The sequence below is a fragment of the Nematostella vectensis genome, chromosome 8 (genome assembly GCF_932526225.1).
Source record: "Nematostella vectensis chromosome 8, jaNemVect1.1, whole genome shotgun sequence".
Taxonomy (NCBI): domain Eukaryota; kingdom Metazoa; phylum Cnidaria; class Anthozoa; order Actiniaria; family Edwardsiidae; genus Nematostella; species Nematostella vectensis.
The window spans coordinates 12,725,737-12,753,489 of NC_064041.1; the positions used below are offsets into that span (position 1 = coordinate 12,725,737).

The following is a 27,753-nucleotide window of genomic DNA, read 5'->3' on the forward strand; positions in this document are numbered from 1 at the left end:
TACATTATGAACGTTAAGCAGTTTCATTTCGTTCACTAATGCATTATGATCAACCAAATCAAAACCTTTAGAAAAGTCTGCAAAGAACACTCTTATAAAGCAATTACCTTTGTCTAAGGCAGCTAGTATAATATGGAGCATATAAACTAAGGCATGTGTTGTTGATCTGCCTGGCATCGAAAACTGCTTAATGTCCAGGTTCTCTGCAACTTGATTCATCAGGTGTTCGAGAGTGAAGCCCTCTAGAATTTTGGCCAACGGTGACGTAAGAGTAATTGGTCTGAGATCATCCTCAACTGTCTTGGGTGGGGTGACCTTGGGTGTAGGAATGACCAGGGATGTCTTCAAGATCTCTGGAACACGCCCTTCTCTGAGAGAGCTGTTGTACAAATCACTCACAATCGGAGCTAGTTCAAATGCAAACTCTTTCCAAACTCGCGACGGCACTTGATCTGGGCCAGGGGACTTGTTTGATTTGATTGAGCGCAGAGCTTTATACGCCTTCTCATCAGTGACAAGGAACCCAGGGGGGACATAGAGGTTTTCATCCGCCAGACTACTGATATCGAGTGGGTCAAAGTGTGACGTTAAGCTGTATAGGAGATTATTAAACTGATCACAGAGTGACTCTATGGTGGGAGTGTCTTCACTCAATAGTTGGTGCCACCATTCAAATGTGCTAGACAATCCCCCAATAGCTTTCACCTCACACCACCACCGTGAGATGTTAGTGTCCTTTAACGAAGCGACTTTCGCGCTATAATAATTATGCTTACAGTTCTTTACCAGTTCTTTAACACTGTTACGGATTCGTTTAAAAAATGGGAGAGTCTTTTCCATGTATCCGTAGAGCCCTTTGTCGTTTGGTAACCAGGCCTTTGAGCCTACTCGAGACCCAAGGCTTGTCTGTTAGGCACACTTTGATCGATTTAGCTGGAAAATATATATCAACGGCATTTTGCAAGACACTATATAGTAGACGGCATTTCGCATCTGCAGTAGGTGCGTCCAATACATAGCTCCAATTGTATCCAGTAATCCAACGCCCAAATGCGTCCATGCAACTAGGTCTCATATCTCGTCTACTAATAGTTTCCGTAGAAGACTTTATTGTTCCCAACGCCCCAATAGGTTTAATAAGAACAGCATAGTGATCGCTTTTTCCGATTTTCGGTAGCTGGATTGGTGACTGAAACAACTTCGGTTTGTTGGTTAGGACCCAGTCTAACATACCCGTATCCCTTGTTAGCACGGTCACAATTTGGGAGAGACCTGACTTTTGCTTGATGACACTAGCTTTTATACCAGTACTAGGCGGATTGAAATCTCCAGTCACGAGTATCATGCCATCCGGGTGTTTTGTAAGGAACGATTCTGAGTTGATTGAGATATGTTCGATCAGTCTAGAATTCTCTTCACTCCCATAATGTGGTGGGTGATAAACTATTCCAACCAGGATATTTGACACTGATCTAGGTAGACGAAATGGTCTAATAGAAACCCATAGAGCTTCGATGTCGGGGTTTTCAAATTCCAGCAATCGTTTACAAGGAAGGTGTGAATCAATATATGCACATATACCTCCACATTGTCCAATAGGTCTGTCTCTTCTGAAGCATACATAATTACCAAGATGAATAGCCGATTCAGGGACAGAGGAATCAAGCCATGTTTCAGTTAGACAAATAATTCCAGGCTTCGTAGACTCGGCGATCGAGTGGAGCTCGTCAACTTTCTTGTGCAGAGATCGAACATTTGCTAGTAAAGTGACAGGAAGCGAAGCTTTGATACGCGGGGGGTTTACAGAAACCGTCCCAGCTTCATTTGCATCTGACTCATTTACACATGGCCGAGTTCTTTGTTTTCGACGCTTGCGTCTAGATCTATATGGTTTCAATATTCCAAGGTCTTTCAATTCCATCCATAAATCATCAGAAAGGCGTGAAGATGTAGAGCTCTTCCTGAAGGCCTTAAGCGTTGAAGAGGAGTAGCACTTTCGTGGGTTAGTACCTTGACCCGGATGGCGACTCAAGAGCTCTGATGGTCGTTGTGGAAAATTTCGCCAGCATAATGACGAGAAGAGCAATTGTGGCCATACAGCAAATTGTGATAGTGTTAGGAGCAACACTGACCACATTTCGTACATCTAGAGTAATAAATACAGACACAAACAAGAATATCACATAGCAGACAGAAAACGTGTGGCTGCCATTACTGACGCCGCTGACCAAAAAGTAGGTGATGAAGGTGTTTTCTGACCAATTCATGAAAACAGGGAAATTGTGATTCTTGAAATCAGTTTCCTCAGGTTTCAAAATAGCGGTCGGCTGCTGGTGATAGCCGGCTGTTTTATGGTCTTTGCCGGCTCTCTTTTTCTGATTTCTCTCTCATGTTTTCGGTGGCAAAATCTAGCAGATTTAAAAATTTTTTTTTGAATACTGTTTCCTTGTGTCCCACAAATAAATAAATAATTTTTCATTCAGAATCAGAATTTCAAACTTAGAAATTCATGAAACGTGACATCTGGGCTATAAAACATGCAAAATTTTGGTAATTATTTGCAATATGATATTGTTTATAGCTATACATTTACTGATTTTGTGATCTGCGAATTGTGAAAAATTGGTCCTGATTTGTGATCCACTCCCCCCTTTCTCTTCGACCCCTGATTACGACAAGCACACCTATCACTTTTACCCGTAAGATCCCCCCTGCAGCCTGAAGATCCCCTCCCCCTGCATCCCCTGATTACGACGAGCACACCTATCACTTTTACCCTGAAGATCCCCCCCTGCAGCCTGAAGATCCCCTCCCCCCTGCATCCCCTGATTACAACGAGCATACCTATCACTTTTACCCTGAAGATCTCCTACCTTCCCGTCCCCTCCACTCTTTGCAAAAACCCTGATTACAACTAGCATCCCTATCACTTTTACCCTGAACTTCCCCCCTGCAACCCTCATTACGGCGAGCTACTGTATCACTTAACATCTTCCTCTGACCCGTTGATTACTTTGTAAAAATGGAAAAAGAAGGCCTTTAGCATTGTACTTGTTGAAACGCTAGCGAAATTACAACCAAACCCCATAAAGGCTCTAGATTGAAAGGATACGATAGTAGCATAAAGGTGTTCAATGTTTTCTCCATGTTGATGTTTTGGGCGATACGTCTCGACTGGTGATGATGATGTCATGACGAGCCGCAAACGAAAAACTCCAAACTCTGCACAAAGAACTCCTGTATATTGACTAGAGTAACAGCTTTACAAATGGCAATGACGGACGTTAAATATTCAGGCACAATGAATACAGATAGCTTCAGCTTTTGCATGATATTCAGATAAACATTTAGATCTCAGTTTCACCGCCATGTTGGATTTGAAATTCCGCGGGCTCAGGTCACGTGATATGGATCGGCTGTTTGACATCATTTTTTCTTTTTCTAAAAACACTATCCTCTATATCATTTTATTGTTTCAATCTAAATATATAGCGGAAGGTATTGCAAAAAATCTAAATTTAATATATCATTTCAATGAATTCAAAGAATTCTATCAGGAAACTAATTTTGAAGGGAGACTGTGGCCGAGTGCCTCAGCGTATAAAGCCTGGCTGTTTCTGATTTGGCGGGAAAGTTGTCCAAGATTGCAATCAAGACAACACGATCTTCAAGCTTAAAACCATATTTTTTTTATTTCTACACAAGTGTTTTAAAAGTATTATAGGAATTTTATCAAAACTGAGAACTCAGCAAGCTTCTTGAGACTATCTATTGCTACGAAATGGTTGCCTGCGAAGAAATTCTAGCTCCCGAAGTGATTTCACAGAGGTAAACTTTTGCAGATTCTAAACTCTGTACTTCGCTTGTCTTGGGGTCATATCATAATTTTAGCAATAATACAGTAGTTTCATTGAAGATTATGCGTTATGTACGTATAATTTAACTATCCCAGTCAGTATTTGTTGTTGTACTCTAATCAAATTGCGTAGGATTACTTTTTTTAATCGATCTTGTTTTAAATAACAGTGTTATACAGTACTCTTGGAACCGATTGCACTCAACATTTCACAAATATCACCACAGGTTACAAGACTTAGAGGCGGAATTTCTCGACGGAGACCTGACTGAAAAGGTGATTATAAATTTCTCCAAGCAACTCTTATGACGAGGCCTAAATTAATGAGAATATTACTGTATTTTCTATGCTCTCAGGGATATATAAAAAAGAAATGCAAGTTGCTGAAGTCATCTTTACCCTCCGATGTAAAAACGAGGTAACCTTGCTTGTTTGAGATCATTTTTGGGAAGATTTAGGTTAATTGCTGCTTTAATATTTAAACTTTTAGGCTGACACAACTTGAGCAAAGATTTGCTGAAAAAAGGATCACCGAGGTTGGTGTGCTTTCCAAAATAATGATATTAAAACTAATTTAAGATATCTTAAATGATGGTACTTGGTAAGAAATGCTCCAAAAGGTATCAAATCTTGACCGTATAAATAGTAATTTTTATTACACCTAGAACAATGTTCTGCAATTGATGTTGTACCCTGGATTGCATCAGAGGAAAAGAAGGAATCGCAAAATCTCCACTGAAAGCCATATGGGTGACAAATGCCTTATACCAATCCATTTATTTGATACTAATAAAGCACTGCAGGTTGCTACTGTACAATAGATTTTTTAGGGCAACCAAGCCAGAAAAAAAAAATATTATAGGCTCCTGGCCATGGTTTTGAGCTGGGGAGTTTCTTAACCAATTTAGCCAGTGACCATTTTATCTTGGGTAGCTCACCGTTGAGTGGGGTGTATGGTGCAATAAGATGCATCTCTTTTTTCTGGCGAAGAAAACTATTAAAATGATCAAAGTGTGTTTTTTGTGTATGATATGCATCCTGATTTTAAAATGGTTTTGAGAAAGAGAAGAGGGTCTTACAGTTTCAGGTTTCAGAGTAGGCAGTCAAGATTAATAAGTAGGGGTGTAAGTTATTTTTTTATTAGTTCCAATGAATTAAATTTTTAAAAAAATATTCCTCGATGGAAAATCGTCAGGTGCCTGGGCCTGATGAAACCCCCTGAGTTTACTAACAGAAAAAACCCTTTGCAGCAGAACTGAAAACCAGCCTTTTTCAATAGGTGTTTTATATTGATTCTCAAGGGGTATGGTATTCTATTTGACAGGACAAATATCTATCCTTAATGAAGCAATTGTTGAATGAGAAAACTCAAACTCAAGAATCAAATGGCCACACCAGCTCCTCACATGTCAATCAAAATGGAGTTGCCATGCCAACTGATCAGGGTGTGTCCAGTGAGGTTAGCACAGAGCCAGCACTCTCATCTACCTTGTCTTCAAGTGGCATGGCTGATAGAGTTGACAACAAGGGTGGGAATTCAGAATCCGAGGTCGAGGGTGTCGGTGGTAGTGACATGGACGTTGATAGTGGTGTGGCATCAGATGCAATGACTAGTGACTTTTCGCAACCATCTGCAAGCTCCAAAAGCTCTGATGAAGGTATGAAACAATATTGTGCAACTTTGATTAACTCCGAGATAAAATAGTTTTGCCAAAATTTGTCATTGACAAATATTAACCACTAAACTGTTGTAAATGCATACAGTACTACTGTACTTTCTGTGTGATTTTGGAAAAAAAGTTACTGTATGGTTTTTTGCTTTTCAGAAACAGAAACCCCTGCAAAAAAGCAACAGAAAGCAAAACATAGCTCACAGGTACAAATGGTTTTATTTTATTTCCTATTGTATAAACTGTGCATGTTTTTTTGTTGTTTTTTTTTAAGAGTTCCTTTATTAGAAGGTTTTAACCTTTGAAATTGTCTTATTGTCCTAGAAAAAGAAAGGCAAAAAATCAAGCCCAATGCGGCAAGCAGGAATCACTGAAATGTTTAGTAAAGTGTAAGTTGTTGTTTTCCTTTATAGATTTTGCTCTTATTTTGGTTTAACTTAGTTTGTCATGTTTCTGGTTCCCTTAGCTCTACAAAGCGTAAAGAAACGGAGAAAGATGAAGGCGTCACAGGTTGCAGTAGTGTGGATGAGGAGGCAAAGTCTGCACAGGTTAGGCTACTATGAAAATGAAACTTTCTAAAGCAGGCTTGGATACAGCATCCCAGCACACCACATACTCTGAAAATGAAACCCCTGGGGGACCCTTATTTGCTTAAAATAAAATATAACACTATCTTTAAAATGTAACACTATCTTCAGGAGGAGAAAAAGCAAAAATTGGTTGATGATGAGCATGAGCAGAAAGATAAGGAAAGGTAAGATGAAGAGTTGTGTATTTACAATACAGTAATAGTACTGCTTTCTTTTAATTTCGGATAGTGTGGATTGTGTTTGAATCCAACAAAAGTTTTTTGTCTTCTAGCTATGGCTTGAGGGAGAACAATTCCCAGAATACAAACACTGTGAAAAATGAAAAACCTCAGGTACGATACATGTTTTTTTGTATTATCTTGTTTTCTCCAGTTTTATTTTGTACTCTATCTTTGAGAAATCATGTCAAAACATAGATCATGAAAAAATACTGCTGTAGCTTCAAAATCCCATTGTTTAAGGTGAATTCTAGATCATCATTTATGCATGCTGACCAATTCTAATGAAAGTTATCATAGTATATACACAGATTGAATCATTTGTCTGAAATCATTTGAATGAGTTGAACAAATGTAAAATAGCTGACCCTGAAAAATAAAATACCTGTGTCTGACAAAAACCTGTGTCGCACTGTTTCAGAAAAATGATTAAATATATCTGTGTATGACAAATAGCTGGCCGCGATAAATCTTATACCCAAGTCACATTTATTCAATATTATCCACGTAAAATAATTGGCTGACAGCAATAATTGAATATCTGTGTCAGCTCACTAAATATCTGTGTTGGATAGAATAATATTGCCGACCCATGTCACTTATAGCCATGTCAGATAATTGGCTGACAGTGATAATTTTCCCTCCTTTGAGCAATCCCTGCTTAAAAGTGCTAATTGCCTAACCCTGACAGCTCTGTGATTGACACTAGCTCCCATATATGGGGTTGTGTAAATAGTTCATAATGTAGCTGTTATATTCTAAAGCACAAGGTAGTGAGTTCAGTTCGCCTTTGTACTAGTTGTAAGTGCATTTATTTTTCGTTAGTATTTTAGACGGTCTAAAACATTCTCTCTTAGCCAAACATGCAGCTGTCTCTTCGATTTTGTTGTTGTTGTTACAGTTGGAAAATTCAATATATCCCTGTCTGATAAATGGCTGACTGTGATAATTCGATTGTCCTTGTCCAATAAATACCAAAAAAATTGTGTTATTTTCTTATGCCATAATTAAGACATTAGTATGTACTTGGAGCAATCCTGTGAGACAATCAATAGTTTTCTGTTACCATAGCAAAAGCTTCCCATTTTCATTCCACTAGGCTGGCACTAGCTTTCTGATTTTGTTGTTTATAGCCCCCTGCAAGATGTAAAGAATGCCGTCAGCTTATTGACAGCCCTGACCTGTGTCTTTTTGCTGGAGACCCTGCAGATGCAGTGGAGGAGTTTGTGGCATTAGTTGATCCTCGCTTGTCACTCTTCAGTGGTGACGAGGAGCAATTTGACAGCTATGAGGACAAGCCACAACACAAAATTACTAACTTTAGGTAAGGGCCATTCTATTTCTGAAGTAATCTCTATTGCATCTTTAAAAAATTACACCCAAGATTACTATGTAACTTAAGGTAGAGGCAGATAAAATTATTTAGATGTAAAAAATATATTTTTATTTTAAAAATACATTAAAATAATCTTTCAATGTACAGTATTTTACTGTACAGAAGATGGTCTATTTAAATTGCAAATTATGACAAACCTGCCTTCTGAAGAGGAACACAGTACTCTAGACAGAGATGGAGTGTTAAACAGATATAACATCTTTTTTCCTTGCCAGGAAGGAGAAATGAAGGAGAGTTATTTCAAACATTTACCCTATATCCCTGCTGGCTGTCTTTGATGCTATAGCCCATTTTAAGGAATACTGTAGCCTATTTCTGTCTGGGTGTAAAGGTTAGAAGTTAATTAACAACATTTTTCCCCTATATCCCTGGAGGCTGTCCTTGATGCTATTCCCAATTTTAAGGAATAGCCTATTTCTGGGTGAGGGTACAGGTTAGAAGTTAAAGAAAATTCCATTAATCCAGTAATGGATATTTCTAGACACTCAATCAATACTCAATACTCAACTTCATCTTTATTTTAGTGTCTATGACAAAAACACCCATTTGTGTGCCTTTGACACTGGATTGATCGAGAAGAATGTGGAGCTTTTCATAAGTGGATATGTAAAACCAATTTATGATGAAAACCCCAGCCCTGAAGGTTAGTACAATCTTGTACAGTCTCTCCTCAGCCTCAACTTCAACTCACCCTACTCATAATGCAGTAATTAGCAAAATCTAAATTTTCTTCAATTTTGTTCATTAGTGATTTTGTGAACAGTTTCTTTAATACATTTGCATGGCCACTTTGGTTGTTACATGATGATGTCTCTGTTGATACCTTTATAAGGTTATTGTCGTTATTATACATAGTGTATCTTTGATATTAAGGTGGGGTTCCAACCAAGATCTTAGGGCCTATCAATGAATGGTGGACGGCAGGTTTTGATGGTGGTGAGAATGCTCTCATTGGATTGACCACAGGTAACTCACACATGCTATCTGTTTACTCTTGAACCCTCTTCACCCCTCCCCTTCAGTTGCACCTTTCATCCCCCCTCCCTTCACTCTTCTGCTTCATTTACACCCCTCTGCTTTTGCTTTAATCTTCACCATTTTTCTTTAGCCACACCCTCCACCCTCTTTTCACCCCTCTGCTTCAATAACACCTGTTACCCTCTTTTCACCTTTCTGCTTCAACCACACCCTTTACCCTCTTTTCACCCCTCGGCTCAGCTGTACCTTCTACATCTCTCTGCTTTTGCTGCACTCTCAACCCTCTGGAACAGCTGTTCCCACCCCCTCTTCACCCTTCTGCCTTAGCTGTACCTCCTCCGCCCTCTCTTTACCGCTCTTCTTCGGCTGTACCCTAACCCTCTTCACTAGTCTGCTTCAGCTGCAGCCTGCCTCCTCTCTTCACTCCTCTCCTTCAGCTGTAACTCCTGCCCTTTCAGCAGTACCATGCCCCCTTTTTTCACCCCTTTTCTTCAGCTGTATCCTCCCCACTCTGCCTCAGCTGTATCCCCTTCCTTTTACCCCTTTGCTTTATATTTACCCCCTCTTCACCTGTCTGCTTTCAACTGCACCCTTTTCCACCCCTTTCTTGTCCCTTCTCCCTTCTTTTCATCGCTTACTATTTGTTACACCATTGCATTGACATTAGTTCCCTTGTAACATATTGTGTCATTCCCTAGCATATGGTGAATACTTCCTTATGAACCCATCCAAGGAATATGCTCCATTTATTCATACCATGAGGGAGAAGATCCAGCTTAGCAAGGTATCACTGTACTGCATCTATATTATAGCATACATATGTACACATGGTTTATACTTAGTGTTCTAGAAAAAAATGTAAGCACAATACAGACATCTCTCTTTTACAGGGTCTGTGACGGCTTGTAAGTCCATTCCGTGTTGAGGCAGAATTCACTCGAACACGAAATCCAAAATTCCAACTTTTTTCACTAGACAATTTGTATTCACTTACAATAACGCAACAGCTCTCTGTAACCATAGACTGTGACACAACAGTTCCTTGTAACCATGGGCTGTGGCTTCTAGCGATTATAATAGTAATTATGACAATTTTGACGAGCAAACTCGCTTACAGTTCGTTAGTTATTTGAAAAACTTGTGCTGATTTTTTTGCCTGTGTAAACCCATGCCTAACGCGGCCTTATTGGCCCACAGGCAGCCTGTTAATATCAAATGCAGGTAGCAGTTACAGGGTGTTACTGCATGTGTCAGGTGTACACATTCAGTTTGGATATCTTCCTTTTATTTGTAGATTGTAATTGAGTTCCTTCTGAACAATCCAGAGGCGAGATATGAAGATCTTCTGAATAAAGTTCAGGTTTGTCTGTGATCCTTTGTGTGCTTTGAGGCTTGACTATTTCAAGTTCCTATTCTTTGCAAGTTTTTTTTTAATACTGCACACCAGGCTCATTGCACTTGCATTGTACAAAGTGAAAGCAAAAGCCTTTAGTGTGAGCATGCTTATGCGCAAAAGTTAACTATTTTGAAAAACATATTTTAATAGGTTATGGAAAATTTGTATAAGAAAACGTAACTATGATTGCAATTTTTCTCTTTATTATGTGGGTTGTCCCAAAATTTCTGTCTAAAAACCTTTTTTTTTTTCAATTTGACCCATACTTTTGATTATTTATTTTTCCATTTGTGACACAAAAGGCTCATAAGTTCCTGATATCCATGATATGCACATGTGATATGTACACAAGAAATGCAAATAATCTAAGACTTCCCAATGCCAAGCCTTCTTTCGTGCTGCTAAGGACTGGAATACTCTACCTGGTTCTTAAAGCTGTGTGTATAATATTATCTGTTGACATTAATGTTGCTCAATGAATATGCTATCTATCTATTTAAAGTACCTATCTACAATGATTGCCCACATTTTGTTTTTCGCAGGTTTCTGTCCCCCCTGAAGGCTGTCCTAGCTTCACTGAGGATTCTCTGCTAAGACATGCACAGTTCCTAGTTGAACAGGTATCTACACTATTATAAAATTCTTATGAAATTGACATTTGCTCTTTTTAATGTCCGTTCTTCCCTTCATTTCCATTCCATTCTGCAACAGCTACAGGAAGTTTTAGCTTTAGTTTTCTTGTTTATACTCTTTCTCTCTTTCAGTTACTTTAGCCACTTATTTAAAAATCTCAACCATCTTGTTTCTTTGACCATCTGTCTTTTTTTTTCTTTTTGTCTGCCTGCTTGTTTGTCCGTCTGTTCATCTATCTGTCATCAGTAACCGTCAAGTCAAATCTACTGTCTGTGTATCTATGCCTCATTTTTTGCCTATTTTTCTGGGTGTGTTTTTAGCTTTGTTCGATATACCACAAGAAAAACAAAATGTTGGCGAACCACACTTTCCAACCTGGTCTTTCTACAAACAGCTTTGCTGATATAAAACTTTTTTTAGATTGAAAACTATGACTCGGCGGGTGATACTGATGAGCTACCCCTCATCGTCACACCCTGCATCAGGGATTTCATCAAACTTGCTGGAGTTACCCTGGGAAAAAGGTGAGAAAAGGCATCGTTGCATCTATTTCTTTTCTTTGTGTAATGGGTGCTTTGGGCTTATATGATGCCACATTTACCAGCCAGTAGGTATCATCAAATACAGCAACTGAGGTCTTTACAGACTTTAGCAACAGCAAGTATTTATCTAGATTTATTTATTATAGGCGTACTGCACGTAAAATCAAAGTAAAATCCAGAGCAGAGTTGAAGAAGAAACAAGCGCCTACCAAGGTGGGGTTTTTGCTACAAACTAAAACCAACTGCAATTCGAGTAATCTTCAATCTCAAAATGAGCACAATATAAAATGGTTTATATGAACAGTGCGTGCCAAACCTCTCTATAAATGAATTATTAAACTATGTAGCAGTATGAATAACAGAAGGATCTCAAGGGAATTGTTTTCTGCAGGCAACCACCAAGAGCTTGTACGGCACATCTTCGACATCTTCCTATACCAAATTGGTTGCAAATGAATTATTTAACTATATAGAAGTATGAATAACAGAAGGATCTCAAGGGAATTGTATTCTGCAGGCAACCACCACAGAGCTTGTACGGCATATCTTCGACATCTTCTTCCAAAACCAAATCGATGGAAAGAATGGAAATGCCCCAAGACGCAAGCGATGCGGTGTGTGTGAGACATGTCAGCAGCCAAACTGTGGAAAATGCAGTGCTTGTCGTGACATGGTCAAGTTTGGCGGCACTGGCAAGTCCAAACAGTGCTGCATAAACCGGCGGTAAGCTGCTCCCTGGAGGTTTACAACCTCATTAATTCACACAACCCTCTTCCATCATTTTTACTCACATTTTAGGAGAAATGTATGGGAAATCTCCCACGTAGAAATGTGATGGATTTGAAGCTTTTGTTTGGATTATTTTACCTCACCTTCAAACGTTACCTTAACATGTCAAATGAAATAAATTTCTTATTGATAATCAAATTTTACCATCAGAGATGTTTCTCTTAACTTGCGGAAACATCTAGTTCTGTGTGCCGTAGTGAAATAAAGTTAGAGTTAGAACCCCTACCTTCTGGGCTTACAATTTATGAGAAATTTTAGGATCTCTCTACGGAACGTATAAATTTTAAACAGTTTGTATTTTTGTAGCTACTACACTACTATGCGGTAGCCTAATATGTACCATGTACTATATACTATACCTAAAAAAAAAAGAGAATATGCCCGTGGGGTATGCTGGGTAAATTAGCCTCCAGGTATTTATTGCAATAGCTACATGCACAGCGGGCGTATTTTTTTCAGTAGCTACATGATGTACGTGAAGTGGGTCTATTTTTTACAATAGCTACATGCACGTCGGGGGGAGGCGGGGATATTTTTTCAGTAGCTACATGTACATTAAGCGGGCCTGTTTTTTTTTTTTACAATAGTTACATGCACGTCTGGGGGAGGCTGGGATTTTTTTTCAGTAGCTACATGTACATATGAACAGGCCTATTTTTTTTCTGTAGCTACGCGCACGTAGATGGGGATTTTTCACGGACCTATTTTTTTTTCTGTTGCTAAATGTATGTTTAGCGGGCCTATTTTTTGCAGTAGCTACATTCTTGATTTGCGGGCCTATTTCTTTTTTCAGCTGTCCTAACATGATGGTGAGAGAGGCTGATGACGATGAAGGCTTGGAGGATGAGGAGAAAGATGACAATGTAAGAGATGTGCTTATACGTATCCTGAATAAATCCAGCTACAAGAACTTGGGTTTGGCCAAGTGGGCTGCCTGCCCCTATTTTTTGATATTTTGTTTAAAATATGAGAGAAAGTACTTTTTTTTGGCACCAACGTCACTATCCGACCAGACCAGTATGGGAAAGAAATGCTTCAGTGCACATCAGAACACGATGGAGTCCTCCTAGTTATAAAATTTGTGTTAGCGAAAACAGTGAATCTCGCATCGTAATTAGCCCACTTTCTTTTCTAGCGTGCTTCCTATGCACATTGGCGGGCCTATTTTTTTCGGTGGCTACATGCACATTGGCGGGCCTATTTTTTTCGGTGGCTACATGCACATTGGCGGGCCAAGTTTTTCAGTAGCTACATGTTCATTGCCGGGCCTATTTTGTTATGGCTACACATGCACATTGGCGGGCCTTTTTTTCAGTAGCTACATGCACATTGGCGGGCCTATTTTTTTAAGTAGCTACATGTTAATTGGACGGCCTATTTTTTAGTTGCTACATGCGCATTGGCGGGCCTATTTCTTAGTAGCTACATGCACATTGGCGGGCCTATTTTTTTCAGTAGCTACATGCACATTGGCGGGCCAATTTCTTTTCAGTAGCTACATGTACATTGGCGGGCCTATTTTTTCAGTAGCTAAATGCACATTGCCGGGCCTATATTTTTCAGTAGCCACATGCAGAATGCCGGGCCTATATTTTTCAGTTTTTTTCAGTACATAGCTTCATAAACGTAAAGCGGGACTACTATTTTAGCTTTTTTGAAGTCGCTACATGTATGAATTGGGGGCCTATTTGGTGGACACGGTAACGTGCGTCCTACTATAATGTGTTAATGTGTGTTTCCTATGCAGGGTGATAAAGAGAACAAGGCTGAAAGCCCGCACAAGCCTCACCACAAAACCATTAAGGGACAAAAGACTATCAAGGTGAGCTATGAAAGAAGAAAAAAATTTTGACATTTTTCCTCTCACACATCCACGTATATTGCATACTTTGCTTTTGCTTCTCTGTCGAGAATTTATCGTGCACCTGAACATCTGAACTACAGCACTATTCTTCCTCTCCACCTTCTATACGCAATTTTTATTATTCTCACCATTGCCACTCTTATTTCACTAATTCCCTTTATTTGCATCTTTACACTATACACGCTTAAAAACATTAAACAGCATTTGCATTGTATGTCTAAATAGAAGGCCAATCACGCTGCTTTTTTGTCACTCCTGCTCAATATTAAGTCAAAACAAAGTATCTGTTTCTACCGGCCTATTAAAGTGAGTAACAAGGATATTTCCGATCAAATAATGTTATTTAAATCTCAGCCTTCAATGTGGCATAGTTATTTGAGAGTTTCATTAAAAGTAGATATATGTTATTTACCAGCTGACCAGTGACTGAGGTCTTGAAAATATTGACCAAGGCCGATGGCCGGATCGTATGATATCGGACATCACGAGAGCCAATCAGAACGCTCGATTTGATGGATACCGGACCCCCCCCCCCAAAAAAAAAAAAAAACCGTTTCATTTTCATATGTAAACAATAGCTAAGGAGTGACTGTTTGACATTCTTTAACGCTGTATATAACCTCTTGATAACAGACGAAGGTAGAATGGCTGGGGGAGCCTGCATGGATTGAAGGGAAAAAGAAATACTACTCCAGTGTTCTCATCAACAAGAAAAAGGTCTGTATGCAGATAACACTTACTCGATAATAGGAATTACCTTGATAGGTATAACAGGAAAGGCATGCAAAGTTTTGTCACCAATTGACTGTTTAGAGATTCTACTCTGCTGACGATCACTGATGCGTGCCGTGGAATATTTTCGCCAACAATTGAGAATATTTTTTTACTGAAGTGTTGGTTTACCTCCGTGGGATCGCCATACCGCGTGCAAAATTTGTAAGCTAACATTTATCGCGAATCAACATAAGTTGGCAAACTCAAAATTTGAACATAAATTTGATGCAAGTCAACAGAAAAGTTGTTGGCCAAGCGAAAGTTTTGCTGCTTACGATCATTTGCTCCGATTTGTGTTTTGGCAAGGTCTTTAAAAATAAGCTTGTTCTCCTGCAGGTCTCTTTGGGTGACTTCGTGAAGGTGTGCCCAGATGACCCTCACATCCCACTTTATATCGGCTGCGTTCAGTACATGTGGGAGTCGAGCAGTGGCGAGAAGTTATTCCACGCACGCTGGATGACACGTGGAGCCGAGACCGTGCTGGGTGAGACTGCTGACTCTGCTGAGCTGTTCCTGTGCGATGACTGTGATGACAACCCTCTTGGATCTGTACTTGAGACGTGTGAGGTTAGTTAAAAGGCTCACTTTTTGGGGGTTTGGCATCGTAGGAGTCCTAGGAGGGGTGGGTCTTTCATTACAACCCTCCTGTATCGGTACCTAGGACTTGTGAGGTTAGTCCGAATACTTTCCTTACTAAGGTGTTGCACCGGGAGTGCTGAGAGCGCTTGGAGAAGTGGGTGGATTGGTTGTGGGTTTAACAAATGTGCTATTTTTATTCACTTACTTCTAAATCTATATATTAGTCATTGTCTTCATCACTTCGCATGTTTTATCGCCATTATATCCCAAGCTCTACAGCCCTAGAAAGTTAGTTTAATACCGAGCGGCGCTAAAATTCTATAGTGAGTAGAGCTCTATCAAACAAATTCGGTGAGCTTTCACGGCAACTATAGTAGCGTTTTTACGAGTCTACATCAATAATGAAGACTTTTCTAAAGATCGGAGTGCGGTATTGATGCAAATATAAACTGTACACTTGACTTTTGCACCGTCACTGTCAGGAAATGAGAGAACAATAACATGTCTGTTTGAAATTCACCACGTTTCCAAACCAGTCCCCTCTACTAAGTATGCTTTTAGAGACCAGGATTTTTATTGCAGTTCGCCAACATGTCTTTTGTTTTGTGGTCAGCTAAGCCTAACTGCTCCCGTAGTTATGTGGCATAAATTTTCCAAAAGTTTCGAAAGCTATCTGTGTAAGGCTGATGTTGGCTCGGTTTGCACATTGCGCTACATTTTCCCTGTTATCTTGCTTCTCACCCCGTCCCCTTACGGTTCCCATTGTAGGTGACATACAAGGACCCATCCGTCGACTGGCTGCAAGGAAGCGCCGGCATGGAGATCGAGACATCAGATGACGAGCATAACGACAACACGTTCTTCTATCACAAATGGTCAGCTATATGATTTTATCTTAACTTAACAAATCAAATTCAATCAATTCAAATATGTATCATGTCGTTTCGTCCACAAGTTTGTTTGTCCACACCCAGGTCGTCCCCATATAGTTTGAAGCAACACCTGTTAGGTAACACGTTTTTTTATCCATCCTAGTAATCCACTTTGTCTAAATTACTCAGACGAACCTGCTCAGTCAATTTCATCTCTGCTTAGAAGTATGGACAGTTAACTACTCGGGGAACCCCAAATAAGAACCCAATTAATCACGTTCTTCCATGCTTGCAGGTATCACCCAGAAATGGGACGTTTTGTTGATCCGCCACCTGAGTACCAAACCAAAGTGGACCGCACACAGCAAAAGTTTTGTGAGAGCTGTATCAGGATTTCTGCTGAAGAGAAGGTTATTACTCCAGATATTTCATTATTTTCTCGAAAAATCGTGGCGTTTAACGTTTTTTAAAAATAATAAGTTTTCAATATGTTTAAACATGTGAAATCTGTTCTGAAGCTTTTGAAAAAGGTTTCCTTAAGACATGACGACACAATTGATATTCTTGAAAACATTGCATTTTTTTATGTTACGCTGATGGTTTGTCAAAATTAGTGTGTTGTATTTAGATTATGTTGTATATAAGATAGCGCTGATGCTTTTTTGCAGCTACGAGAACCCACTGTTCAAGAGAGGATTGATGATAACATGGACAAAACCTCAAAAGAATTTTACAGGTGCGTCTTACCAACTGTGTGCTATTGCCTGAGGCAGTATTGTAGTGCATTGCTGGGACCAGGAGAATAGGCAACTCAGGGTTCAAGCGATGTGTTTTACTCTTTTACTTTCTTAATAAAAATATGAATAAATTTGGGAAGCTTTTCAGCGTAGAATACGACTTGCCCTACATGGAGGTGTAGAAGGCACCCCATGCATTGCTTTGACAACGGAGATCGCTTAATTTCAAACTAATTTTAATGAAAATATATACAAAATTTTGCGAAATTGTTGTTGGAACAAAAGGTGCAACCAGAATATATATATATCAGACAGAATGCATTTCAACGCCTGTCCTTTAAATTGTTGTCTGACGTTGTCATCGTCTTATCTCTTAAAATGTCCCTAATATCTAAGATGTATTTTTCTATCTAATAGATCTTTCACCCTGAATGGTTCTGAGTTTACCGTCAGTGACTGTGTTTATCTGGACCCGGAAGCCTTCTCATTCAAGTAAGGTTTCACTATAATGACTTGTTTAAGTGACTTGTTTAACTTGCTAAAAAGTCTCAAACATGCCAGTACGAATTGCGTGGCCAAAATTGATATTGGATATTATACATAATTGTGTAAATTCTGGCGTTTCTCTATTTTAAAAAAAATCAATTTTCTGGGTTACATCTGCATTCTTATGAATTAGTCATTGAGGTGTCTGTATGCTCAGATGTTGTCCGCGTTACTCCCTTTCCTAACACTTACTCCATTTCTTCGTAGTGTCAGGCCAAAAGAATCCAAACCGCACAAACGCGAGGGTTCTGTGAGTAATATTTCTTATTTATATTTCAATAGTATATACCATGTCGAGCAGGTCAATCAGACCAATCAAAGAGCCGTTGACAGCCACACCTTGATTTGTGATTTACCAAACTCAACAGAAAATTCAATTGCCCACAAATAGTGCCAGCATTGCTGGGTCATTTCTGGGCTTTACCTTTGTGAACTGTTTCTCTTAGACAAAGTTTATGGGGTTGACAGTAGCTTTGATCAAAATTTGTCAATCAGTTAAAACATTAGTCTTCGTAATTTGTGGCATATTTGACGCGGAAAATTCGCCATGTTTGATAGGTTGATGAAGACCTCTACCCCGAGTATTACCGGAAGTCCTCAGAATACGTGAAAGGAAGCAATCAGAACGTGCCCGAACCACTTCGGATTGGTAGGTCATGTGCATGTGACGTCACATCCGTTTTGAATTTTACGTGGCATACCCCAGTAGTGCATCATTAAACCCCTCCCATTTGGTTCGACTCGACTGCGTTGGATCAACGCCCTTGTATCCACAGTAGGATTGGCTTTATTAAATTGGTTAATCTATCGTTTGTCCCCGTTTTTAAATAGTCCGATCAAGCAACCTAAAATCTCAGTTTTATTCGAAGCTAGTTACTTTACTACTGTATTACTTTGGCTAATTTTTACTAATTACTTTTGCCTTACACCACCTACAGTAATCTTGTCTCTAGTTGTTAAATGCTAGATATTTCCATGCTCCCATAATTCCTGCTCTTACTGTGCACCATGTCTCTAGTTGTTAAATGATAAATGTTTCTTGAATCTCAGGACGTATTAAGAGCATTTACGTGAAGAGCTCCTCGGGAAAGCTGAAGGGTGACGGGGATGACGTTATGCTGACTGTCACTAAGTTTTACAGGTCGGAAAAGTTATCATGTTATTGTTATTAATGCTGTTGCTGCTTCAGTTGTTGTTGTCGCTGTTTCTGTTGCTGTCACAGCTGTTGTTGGCACTGCTGTTGTTTACAGTATGTGTTCTTGTTGCTATGTTTTGTTGCAGCTCTTGATTCCGCGTTGTTGTTACTGTTGCTGCTGCTGTTCTTCTTGTTATTGTTGTTGTTGATTTTGCTTTCTGTTTAATTGCCGATGTTGCTTCTACTGTTAGTGTTATTGTTGCTGTTGTTGGTGTTATAATTGCTGTTGTTGGTGTTATAATTGCTGTTGTTGGTGTTATAATTGCTGTTGTTGGTGTTATAATTGCTGTTGTTGGTGTTATTGTTGCTGTTGTTGTCGCCACCGCTGTTATCACTATGATTCTTTTCTCGCCGTAATGCAAATTATCTAAAGGCTACTGTTTTGAAGATACTATTAATTGGCCACCTTATTCAGTTTTCCAATGTCCGTAAGATTGTCATATGTCATACAATTTCTGTACTTTTCGTATATAAAATGGACGAATTACCTGATGTAATTCAATCTTACAGACCCGAGAATACCCACAAAGGTGCAAACGCAAGCCACCAGGCTGACCTAAACCTGCTTTACTGGACTGACGAAGGTAAGTTTTCGTGACATATGTGACATTATAAGGTATTTGTCAAGTCAATTACCAAGATTTACTGGACTGACGAAGGTAAGTTTCGTGACATATGCGACATTATAAGGTAATTGTCAACTCAATTAACAAGCTTTACTGGACTGACGAGGTTTCGTGACATCCCTGGCATTGTAAGTTGTTTGACAATTCAACGCATAACTTCAGTCCTACAGTCTTACCGTATATGCGGTAGCTAATATATGCAGCTAGACGCTTCAGCGGTTTACCCATGCTTACGTGCGGGCTTGTCGCGAAGTCGGTTGAGGACAACCTTTTTTCAAACGACTGTATGCTCTGCCAGCTTTCCCTAAGTGGGTTGATGATGCTGCATAAGTACATTAATGGCTTCCTGGCTCAGCAAATACTTATACTAATGTTGAACAACGTCCCTTCACTTTTAGAGGCTAAAGTATCAGCTTTAAGTGTTAAAGGAAAATGCATGGTGGCTTGTGGAGAAGACATTCACTCCTCCATCCAAGAGTACAGCTCTAAAGGAGACTGCTTCTACTACCTGGAGGTACTTGCCTTATTCTACCCCTACCTCCTCCTATCCTTGATATAATGGGCTTGGTTCTCAAGCCTTGGAAGCTCAGCTTGAAAATAAATTATGGCATACGGTCCCCGATGCGATTTCCTTCCCCTTCTCTCATGTTTCTTTTTTTCTTCTTCTTGTTTTTCAATATTCAAGGCCCGTACCCAGGGTTTTTCTTGGGGTGGGGGGGTGCGATATCCGATAAAGTGGACCTTATTTTTCCTGGGGTGCGGGGGGGGGGGGGGGGGGGGGGGAGTGAGTTCTCTGTTAAAAATATGCCCACCCCGAAAAAAATAAAAAAGGATTTCTTTATGCCTTTGCAGTATCTCCATGGGACGTTAATTGTCGGATTTGACTACATACCAGAGTGATCTAGCTTATGCTTTATAGTTTTGTCTCAAATAGCACGTCTATTGAGAAACAAAAGTGGACCTTCGGTTGTTGTGGGGGGGGGTATAATTCATCGAAAACTCTTCTGTTCGTTTCAACCTCGATTATCATTCTATCTCCGCCGTCTCTACCCCTCTTCTTCATTTAGCTCGTATTGGTGATTTGTCAGTGTACTTTACAAATAGCTTTGGTTTTTAATAGGCTTATAACAGTCAGACAAAGGAATTCGAAGAACTTCCTCCCCAAGCAAGAGACTGTTCAAGCAAGGGCAAGGTTTGCCGATCTCATCCATCCAGACATACTTAAAGAAGTTACAAAAAGCAACTGAGGATGCTGGTCTTTAGGTCACCCTTGTGGGGCGATACCCCAAGACATCTGATCTATTGGCGAGCAGACAATGGTTTATGGATGAACTTGTATTAGCCATAAGAGACTTGTCTAAAAAAAACGACTGGAAACCCACCTTGACACAGTGCTACATCACAATCATGATTGTAGACTGGAGCAGTCAGCATGCAACTAAAAAAAGTCCAATTCTATTGGCAAATGGCAGTCACTCCTATTCTAACAAAAATTATCACCCATTTCAATTTATCAACCTTACGCTCCGTTCTTGCAGGGTAAAGGGAAGGGCAAAGGAAAGGGCAAGGGGAAATCGTCTGCTGACAGCGGTCCTGAGAGCTGCATGCATGACCAGCAGAAGGAGGCCCATGTGCGCAAGTTGCGATCCCTTGATGTGTTCGCAGGCTGTGGGGGTAGGTTTTTCTCACAATCTTTGCTGCGTATGGTTTGAAATCGGTAAACCAGAAGAGAATCTTAATCCAGTCTTTATGGCCAAACTGAGGTAAATCAGGAACAAATTTGCCAAGCTTTGGCTGGGCTATTTGATTCTCTTCGATGACTTTGTTGATGTCGACTCTTTAAAAAAAACTGTTTCTATAGGCAAAATCTAACCATGGCGGCTCTCTTTTGAGATACATTCCTAAATCTCCATTAAGCCAGTCATAAAACGTCTTACTTTGTTTGCAGGTTTATCAGAGGGCCTCCATCAAGCTGGTGTTGCGGAGTCCCTGTGGGCCATTGAGAAGGAAGAACCTGCTGCGCAGGCGTACCGTTTGAATAACCCCGGATGTACGGTCTTTACTGATGACTGCAACACTCTACTCAAGCTGGCCATGGAGGTGAGTGGGTAGCGACTTGTCTATGTCAAACAGAAAAGTCTGTATCATAAGGAAAGTAAGAGAACTAAACCTGTGTATGTCGAACTAGTGATTGTCAGGATTCTGTATTGTATAGAGGGTGAAGCCTTTATACTGTAAGTTGGACAAACCAGTCTCAGGAGTCTGGATCGTGTAAAGAAAATCAGAAGGTGAAACCTGTATAAGTAGGACAGACGAATGACAGGAATCTTGTTCGTGTATAAAAAAGATCAGATGAAACTTGTATAAGTAGGACAGACGAATGACAGATCTGTATCATAAGGAATCAAGGACGAAAGGACGAAACGCTTGTGTGTGTGTAAGTTGTGAAGTGCTTCAAAAAATTTTATTAGTAGCAGAAAAATTGGCTTAAGAAAAAGCCTTAACTCTAGTGCTATTTCTCTTTTTCATAAATACAGAATTCATTTATCCTGCTTCTACACAAAATGACTATTAGCGTGTTACTGTTTTTGTGTGTGTGTTTCTTTATTAGTTATTGTCACCTCTTCCAGGGAGAAGCTACTAACTCAACTGGACAAAAGATCCCCCAGAGGGGTGAGGTCGAACTGCTTTGCGGTGGTCCCCCTTGCCAGGGGTTCAGTGGAATGAACCGATTCAACACGAGGGAATACTCTCTCTTCAAGGTACGCATGGCAGTTTAAGGAGTCTCTATCAGCCGCCATTTTGTCATCCTTGGAAATTAACAACTTGAGGAAGCATCCATTTTATCGGGCTAATTTGGGAAAGCCCTTGGGATATTTTCAATCGAATTTGGTAAATAAAGTATAAACGTTGTATTCTGATGGATGTTTCTGATGGAGGTTTTATTACTTAATTTTTCTTTTGATATTGAATGAAAACAATGTGTGGCTGACAAGGACTTATCAAAGAAAGCTCTCGGATAATACCTACCCACACCAAGCATCCATATCTATCGCCTGATAAGCGAGTGACTGAGATACTTTTGATTAGATGTTGTAAATAAAATATCAAACTATAATCGTGGATGAGTATTTTGAAGCTTTTGCTTTTACAGTATAAAAAAGAAAACCAGTAAAACTGGTGATTGATACTAGGATAGCAACAAGGGAGGAATATTAGCGAAAGGATTATCTGAGAGTGTTTAGCAGTTTAGTACACGAATATAGTAGATAAAATAATACGACTGTGATTGTGCTTCAGAACTCGCTGGTGGTTTCCTACTTGTCTTACTGTGACTTCTATCGGCCACGATTCTTCATTCTGGAGAATGTGCGCAACTTCGTGTCCTTCAAGAAGAGCATGGTGCTCAAGCTTACGTTACGCTGTCTCCTGAGGATGGGGTACCAGGTGAGTGCATCACTAGGTCACGTGTGTTATCACGTGATGACCATGGTGCCCAAGCTTACGTTACGCTGTCTCCTGAGGATGGGGTACCAGGTGAGTGACGTCACTAAGTCACGTGTTTTATCACGTGATGACCATGGTGCTCAAGCTTACGTTACGCTGTCTCCTGAGGATGGGGTACCAGATGAGTGACGTCACTAAGTCACCTGTGTTATCACGTGATAACCATGGTGTCAAGCTCAGGTTATACTGCCTGCCCAAGATCATAAATCGTCAAAATGATTATGAAGAAGTGTCTGTTTGACTTTCTTTAAATCCATTCGGTCTCCATTTTAGTGTACTTTCGGAGTCCTGCAAGCTGGTTGTTACGGAGTGCCCCAAACACGACGAAGGTTTGTATAATGTGTCTTTTTGTAGACCTGTTCATTTGTCGCTGTCTGCTTACCAATGCCCAAGAGTTTGTCACCTCCACGCTCAATTGGAAGGTCAGCTCTTATTAAGTGACTTTATGGGTCGCAATCTAGCGCGCGCTTAGACTTTTAGCGTCAAAATAACAAAAAAAAATAGTTATTGAGCGCTTAAATGCGAAACCGCGCAATAAAAGGGATAGTGACGTCCCCTTTTCACAGCTCGAAAAGTTTGAAATCAGAACCAACATGGCGGACTAACCGTGAGGCACAGCGATAGAAACAAAACTTCATAATAAAACTCTGAATGCGTCCCAAATTACTTTCTCGTCTTTCTCAACTTAATGTTTCCTTCTACCTTTGCTAGTTTATATGGAACCAAATATTCGATTTTGATAAGATAATCCGATACGTCTTGACAGCCGACAGCCGAGCGACAAATGAAGGTGTCGCTGCCCTGGGCACGCTCCTTTTATAGCGCGGTTTCGCGTTTAAACGAGTAAACCCAGAAAGTTTTTTTTTTTCAAAAAGGTTTTATTAACAGTTAAAGAAATTTTTTTTTTATTTCTCTGACTTGACAGGCGCTGTCATTTCTTGTGTTTAAATTGGCTTGAATTTGCCCCGAAAGGGCACGTGATCTCTCTCGCAAGTCCCCTATTAGTTCGTTTCGTTTTGAGTGACTGTACGTGGTTATTGACTGGTTTTGTGAGATTTCGTGTTCTTGATTGGTTCGTTGCTCCTGTCAGGGCGATCATCATGGCGGCTGCGCCGGGTGAGGAGTTACCGCTGTACCCTGAGCCCACGCATTGCTTCTCCCCTCGCACGTGTCAGCTGACGGTCATGGTGGATGAGAAGAAGGTGAGAAAGGCAAAGCAAGTATTTTGTCCCTTACCGTAATAAACCGAATAAGCGCCGCCCGGGGTGCTTATTTAATTTTCGGGTCTTTAAGGGGGCCGAAAATTAAATATGAAAATTAAATTAAATATATAAATTGTTTTATATGAAAATTACATATAAAAGAGGGGGCGCTTATTAGAGAGGAGGCGCTTATTCCTCTTTGGCTGGAAATACCAGCTCCTTTATTTGCAAGAAACTGAATCTACAGTAAAAATGCTGTTAGATTGTTTATAAATCGATGACAATATCCTTGTAATGTGAGAATATCAATGCGAGCTAAATAAAATGCAGATTTACACCATTTAAATGGTGCTTTTGTTGGGATACTTTTAGGGGGAGGGAGGGGGCGCTTTTTTAAAGGAGGGCGCTTATTCAAATCGTTATGGTATCTCAAACTGATGATAACCAAACTGAAAAAGTGAAGGATGCCTGGACAGAAAGAAACAATTGAAATGTTGCTAGCAAGTTGACTAATTTGTAAATAAGATGTTAAAATCTCGAATTTAAAGCGGTAATCAACTGTTTAAATCATCTCCGATGATTTTTAGCAGAAGACGCAAAAAAGACATTCAACAATGTTAAAGCAGTGTGTCTATTGAAAGCTTCTTTTAGGATGTGACTGATAATTTAGAGCGGATGTCCTGTTTGATATATCGCGGATTCTATTTATTTATTTTTTGCCTCTTCGGATGAGGTTTTTGTCGGCCCTCCGTACTGGTGCATTGCCGCTTTTTAAGGAGTTTTAATTATTTTCCCACGATTTTACATGTGACCAGGGTACCTCATTTTGAGATGCGCATATTTCACAACTCTGCATACACATTGATGCACAAACTCACTTTTTTCCCTGTTCAGTTCACGTCCAACATCACGCGTACGGCGAGTGCACCGTATCGCACTATCACCGTGAGGGACGCCATGTCCGACCTACCGGAAATACGCAACGGGGCGTCCGCAGCAGAGAGTTCATATGAGGGCGAGGCGATATCGCACTTCCAGCGTCAGGTAGGCGTGCAATATCAATCAGGCCATATTCACCTTTTACCTAGGGGAATTCTCCCAAAGGCGTGGTGATATCGCACTCCCAGCGTCAGGTAAGCGGGTAATATCAGGCCATGTTCACCTTTTACATAGGGGAATTCTCGCGGAGGCGAGGCGAGATCGCACGTTCCGTGTCATGCAGGGTAGGCAATAGGCGTTTCGTCGTTTTTTATTACCAGGCAATTTACCAGGCAAATTAACTCCGCAAAAGACAAGTTGATGTCATGTGAGGGCGAGACGTGTCCAGTATTCATTTATCACAGGCAAAAAAAGGCTAGATGTTCATACCTTGTTTGAAGTCTATTGGACTCTCCGTTTTCGTCGACGCAGTTGTCAATGGTCCATGGACGGTTCAGAAGCAGCCAAAATGCTGAAAAACTTCTAATGTTCTGATCCCTAGATCCGGGGGAACCAATACCAGCCCTTGCTAAGGGACCATATCTGTAAGGAGATGAGCGCCCTTGTTGAGGCCCGGATGAGGCACATCCCCTTGGCCCCAGGCTCCGACTGGAGGGACCTACCAAATAAGGAAATTCGCCTCTCCGATGGAACATACAGCAAGAAACTGTAAGTTTGTGTGAACTTCCACTACGAAACACCCTGTATCAGGCATAACTTATGTTTTCGCGCGCGAAAAATTGTCTCGAGCATCGTTGTTGGTTGTTATTTTTAGTATTAATTTAGGCCCCGCCCACACGCATCCGGCGTAATTTACGTGTGGACGTGGAAATTTCGCATCCGCAAAACAATATTTGCGGGGGAAAAATTTCCAGACACGTGTGGACATAGCATTAGGTTTTGATTTTTGTATTTTTGTTTCTTTACTTGCTTGTACCTGCTTGCTTGTCATGGCTTTAAGGGCCTGGAATGTTTCCTTTGTTTTGTTATTATTGTTGTTGTTTAAGCCATTTTCATAAGCACCAATACTATTCACGTGGAATGGTTATAAAAAGGTAACTTTTTTCACTTTCTTGTCTTTCTCCAATTCCAGCCAATACACGCACCACGACAAGAAAAACGAGAAAGGCTCAAGTCAGCGGCTACGTGGTGTCTGCTCATGCGCAGAGGGCCGCCCTTGTGAGCCCGCTGACCGGCAGTTTAACACACTCATCCCGTGGTGTCTCCCTCACACCGGCAACCGCCACAACCACTGGGCGGGGCTTTACGGTCGCCTGGAGTGGGACGGGTACTTCAGTACTACCATTACCAACCCTGAGCCAATGGGAAAACAGGTGCGAGCTTGTCCTATTTTTGTCCAAGGACAAGTGGCCCGGACAGGTTGATTTAATTTCATAATTTCATTTCGATGGTACTAGTTTTTCGATTCTTTATCCTATTTTCTAACATTTTATGGTGCGACTCATGCTACCATCAACACGAAGTTTTTAAAGAAAGTTAGCCAAGCTAGCGAGAAACACAGCTTTTATATTGACATTGGTTAGGTTCAAGTATTGACCGTCTAACAAGTCGGAGCAAGTCGCAAGTCCGGGTCTCCATGCAGCCACTTGGCGCGGTCCAAAGGGTACCCGCTTCTCAGTGGCGCCACTGTATTCGATTGATCCTTGTTTTCCTCCTCTAGGGTCGTGTCCTTCACCCGGAGCAACACCGTGTGGTCAGCGTCAGAGAATGCGCTCGTTCCCAGGGATTCCCGGACACCTATCGTTTCTATGGCAGCATCCTTGACAAGCACCGACAAGTCGGCAACGCCGTCCCACCTCCTCTCGCGGCCGCCATTGGCCGAGAGATCAAAAAGGGCCTGGAGCTGACTCAAGGAGTAAGGAAGAAAGACGAGAGCAAGATGGATATTACGTCATAGGAATGTATATATAAGGAGCGTGCTTGAACTACGAAATAGGAAGAGGAGGATTAGGAGACTAGGACAGCGGAAGGAGGAATTTAAGCTGCAATGTTTCTTCGAGCGTATTCCACATCATGAACGAGAAATGTAAGCAGTATTTTATGCAGTTGAAGGAATAGGAAAATCACTACTATTTGCTTGCCAAAACAGTGCCGTTTTATTTCATCAGCAAATGTAAAAAGGAACTGAGGAGAAAATAATAGGAATATCCTTTACCTATCCTGACTGACAGATTTTATCATTTTCCTTGTTTTGCCTATTGCGGATATAAAGACATTAGCTTGGTTTCGCACTATTTGATCTGTATACCATACCATAGTCAGCTGGAAAGCAGAAATACAACACTAGTTATACAGCATGTTCCGTGTCAATTACTAAGTAATACTTGGAGGTACTTGAAATGTACACGGGCGGAACACTCATGAATATTTGACAGCTTTTATTAAGTAAATAATTTATGTAGCTGAGAATATATAGCCCTATGTAAAATATGAGCTTTTTATACATTTGAATGCCTGCATAAGTCATAAAGAACAAAGTATGCATAAAAGAACATTAACACAATTTTACACAAACTTTATTATACTCCATTTTATACAAACCTTACGTAAACATTATTTCCCTCTAGTATGATTTTATGATTATATCTTTTTGTAGGTGTGAAATAAAATATTGTTTGAAAATTGATAAATATCGTATCGCTGTCAGAGTGCATAACAGAACTGCACAATCAAACCCAGCCGCCGTTTTGTCAGCCAAGCTAAATAGCAATCGTTGAGAAATAATCAAATTCCATCAGCTGATATGAGAAAACCATTGCGATACTTTCGATAGAATTTGGTAAA

At 40.3% G+C, this 27,753-nt stretch overlaps 2 protein-coding genes across 2 annotated transcripts in view; one reads left to right on the forward strand and one right to left on the reverse strand.

The window, feature by feature from the left end:
- LOC5505912 (uncharacterized protein C1orf112) overlaps nucleotides 1-3,408 on the reverse strand; it is a 32,897-nt gene extending 29,489 nt beyond the window's left edge. The window contains exon 1 of the mRNA XM_048731148.1: nucleotides 3,113-3,408. Coding sequence (XP_048587105.1) covers nucleotides 3,113-3,193 — 81 coding nt within the window. The 5' untranslated portion in view covers nucleotides 3,194-3,408. The remainder of the gene's footprint in view (nucleotides 1-3,112) is intronic.
- A 200-nt stretch (nucleotides 3,409-3,608) lies between these two features.
- Nucleotides 3,609-27,595, forward strand: LOC5505906 (DNA (cytosine-5)-methyltransferase 1). Its single transcript, XM_048731147.1, has 43 exons — nucleotides 3,609-3,828; nucleotides 4,084-4,132; nucleotides 4,213-4,274; nucleotides 4,347-4,392; nucleotides 5,181-5,514; nucleotides 5,683-5,732; nucleotides 5,851-5,915; nucleotides 5,993-6,074; nucleotides 6,225-6,280; nucleotides 6,388-6,448; nucleotides 7,468-7,658; nucleotides 8,255-8,373; nucleotides 8,604-8,696; nucleotides 9,407-9,492; nucleotides 10,003-10,068; nucleotides 10,647-10,724; nucleotides 11,158-11,261; nucleotides 11,426-11,492; nucleotides 11,797-12,002; nucleotides 12,862-12,931; nucleotides 13,816-13,890; nucleotides 14,566-14,649; nucleotides 15,043-15,273; nucleotides 16,054-16,160; nucleotides 16,453-16,567; nucleotides 16,826-16,893; nucleotides 17,312-17,386; nucleotides 17,648-17,690; nucleotides 17,999-18,089; nucleotides 18,491-18,581; nucleotides 19,146-19,219; nucleotides 19,660-19,775; nucleotides 20,382-20,453; nucleotides 20,800-20,935; nucleotides 21,210-21,361; nucleotides 21,892-22,023; nucleotides 22,562-22,708; nucleotides 23,042-23,097; nucleotides 23,859-23,970; nucleotides 24,865-25,014; nucleotides 25,451-25,617; nucleotides 26,042-26,282; nucleotides 26,630-27,595. Exons 1-43 carry the CDS (start codon nucleotides 3,782-3,784, stop codon nucleotides 26,864-26,866), a joined length of 4,704 nt encoding a protein of 1,567 aa, XP_048587104.1. The 5' UTR covers nucleotides 3,609-3,781; the 3' UTR covers nucleotides 26,867-27,595.
- Nucleotides 27,596-27,753: the final 158 nt, after the last annotated feature.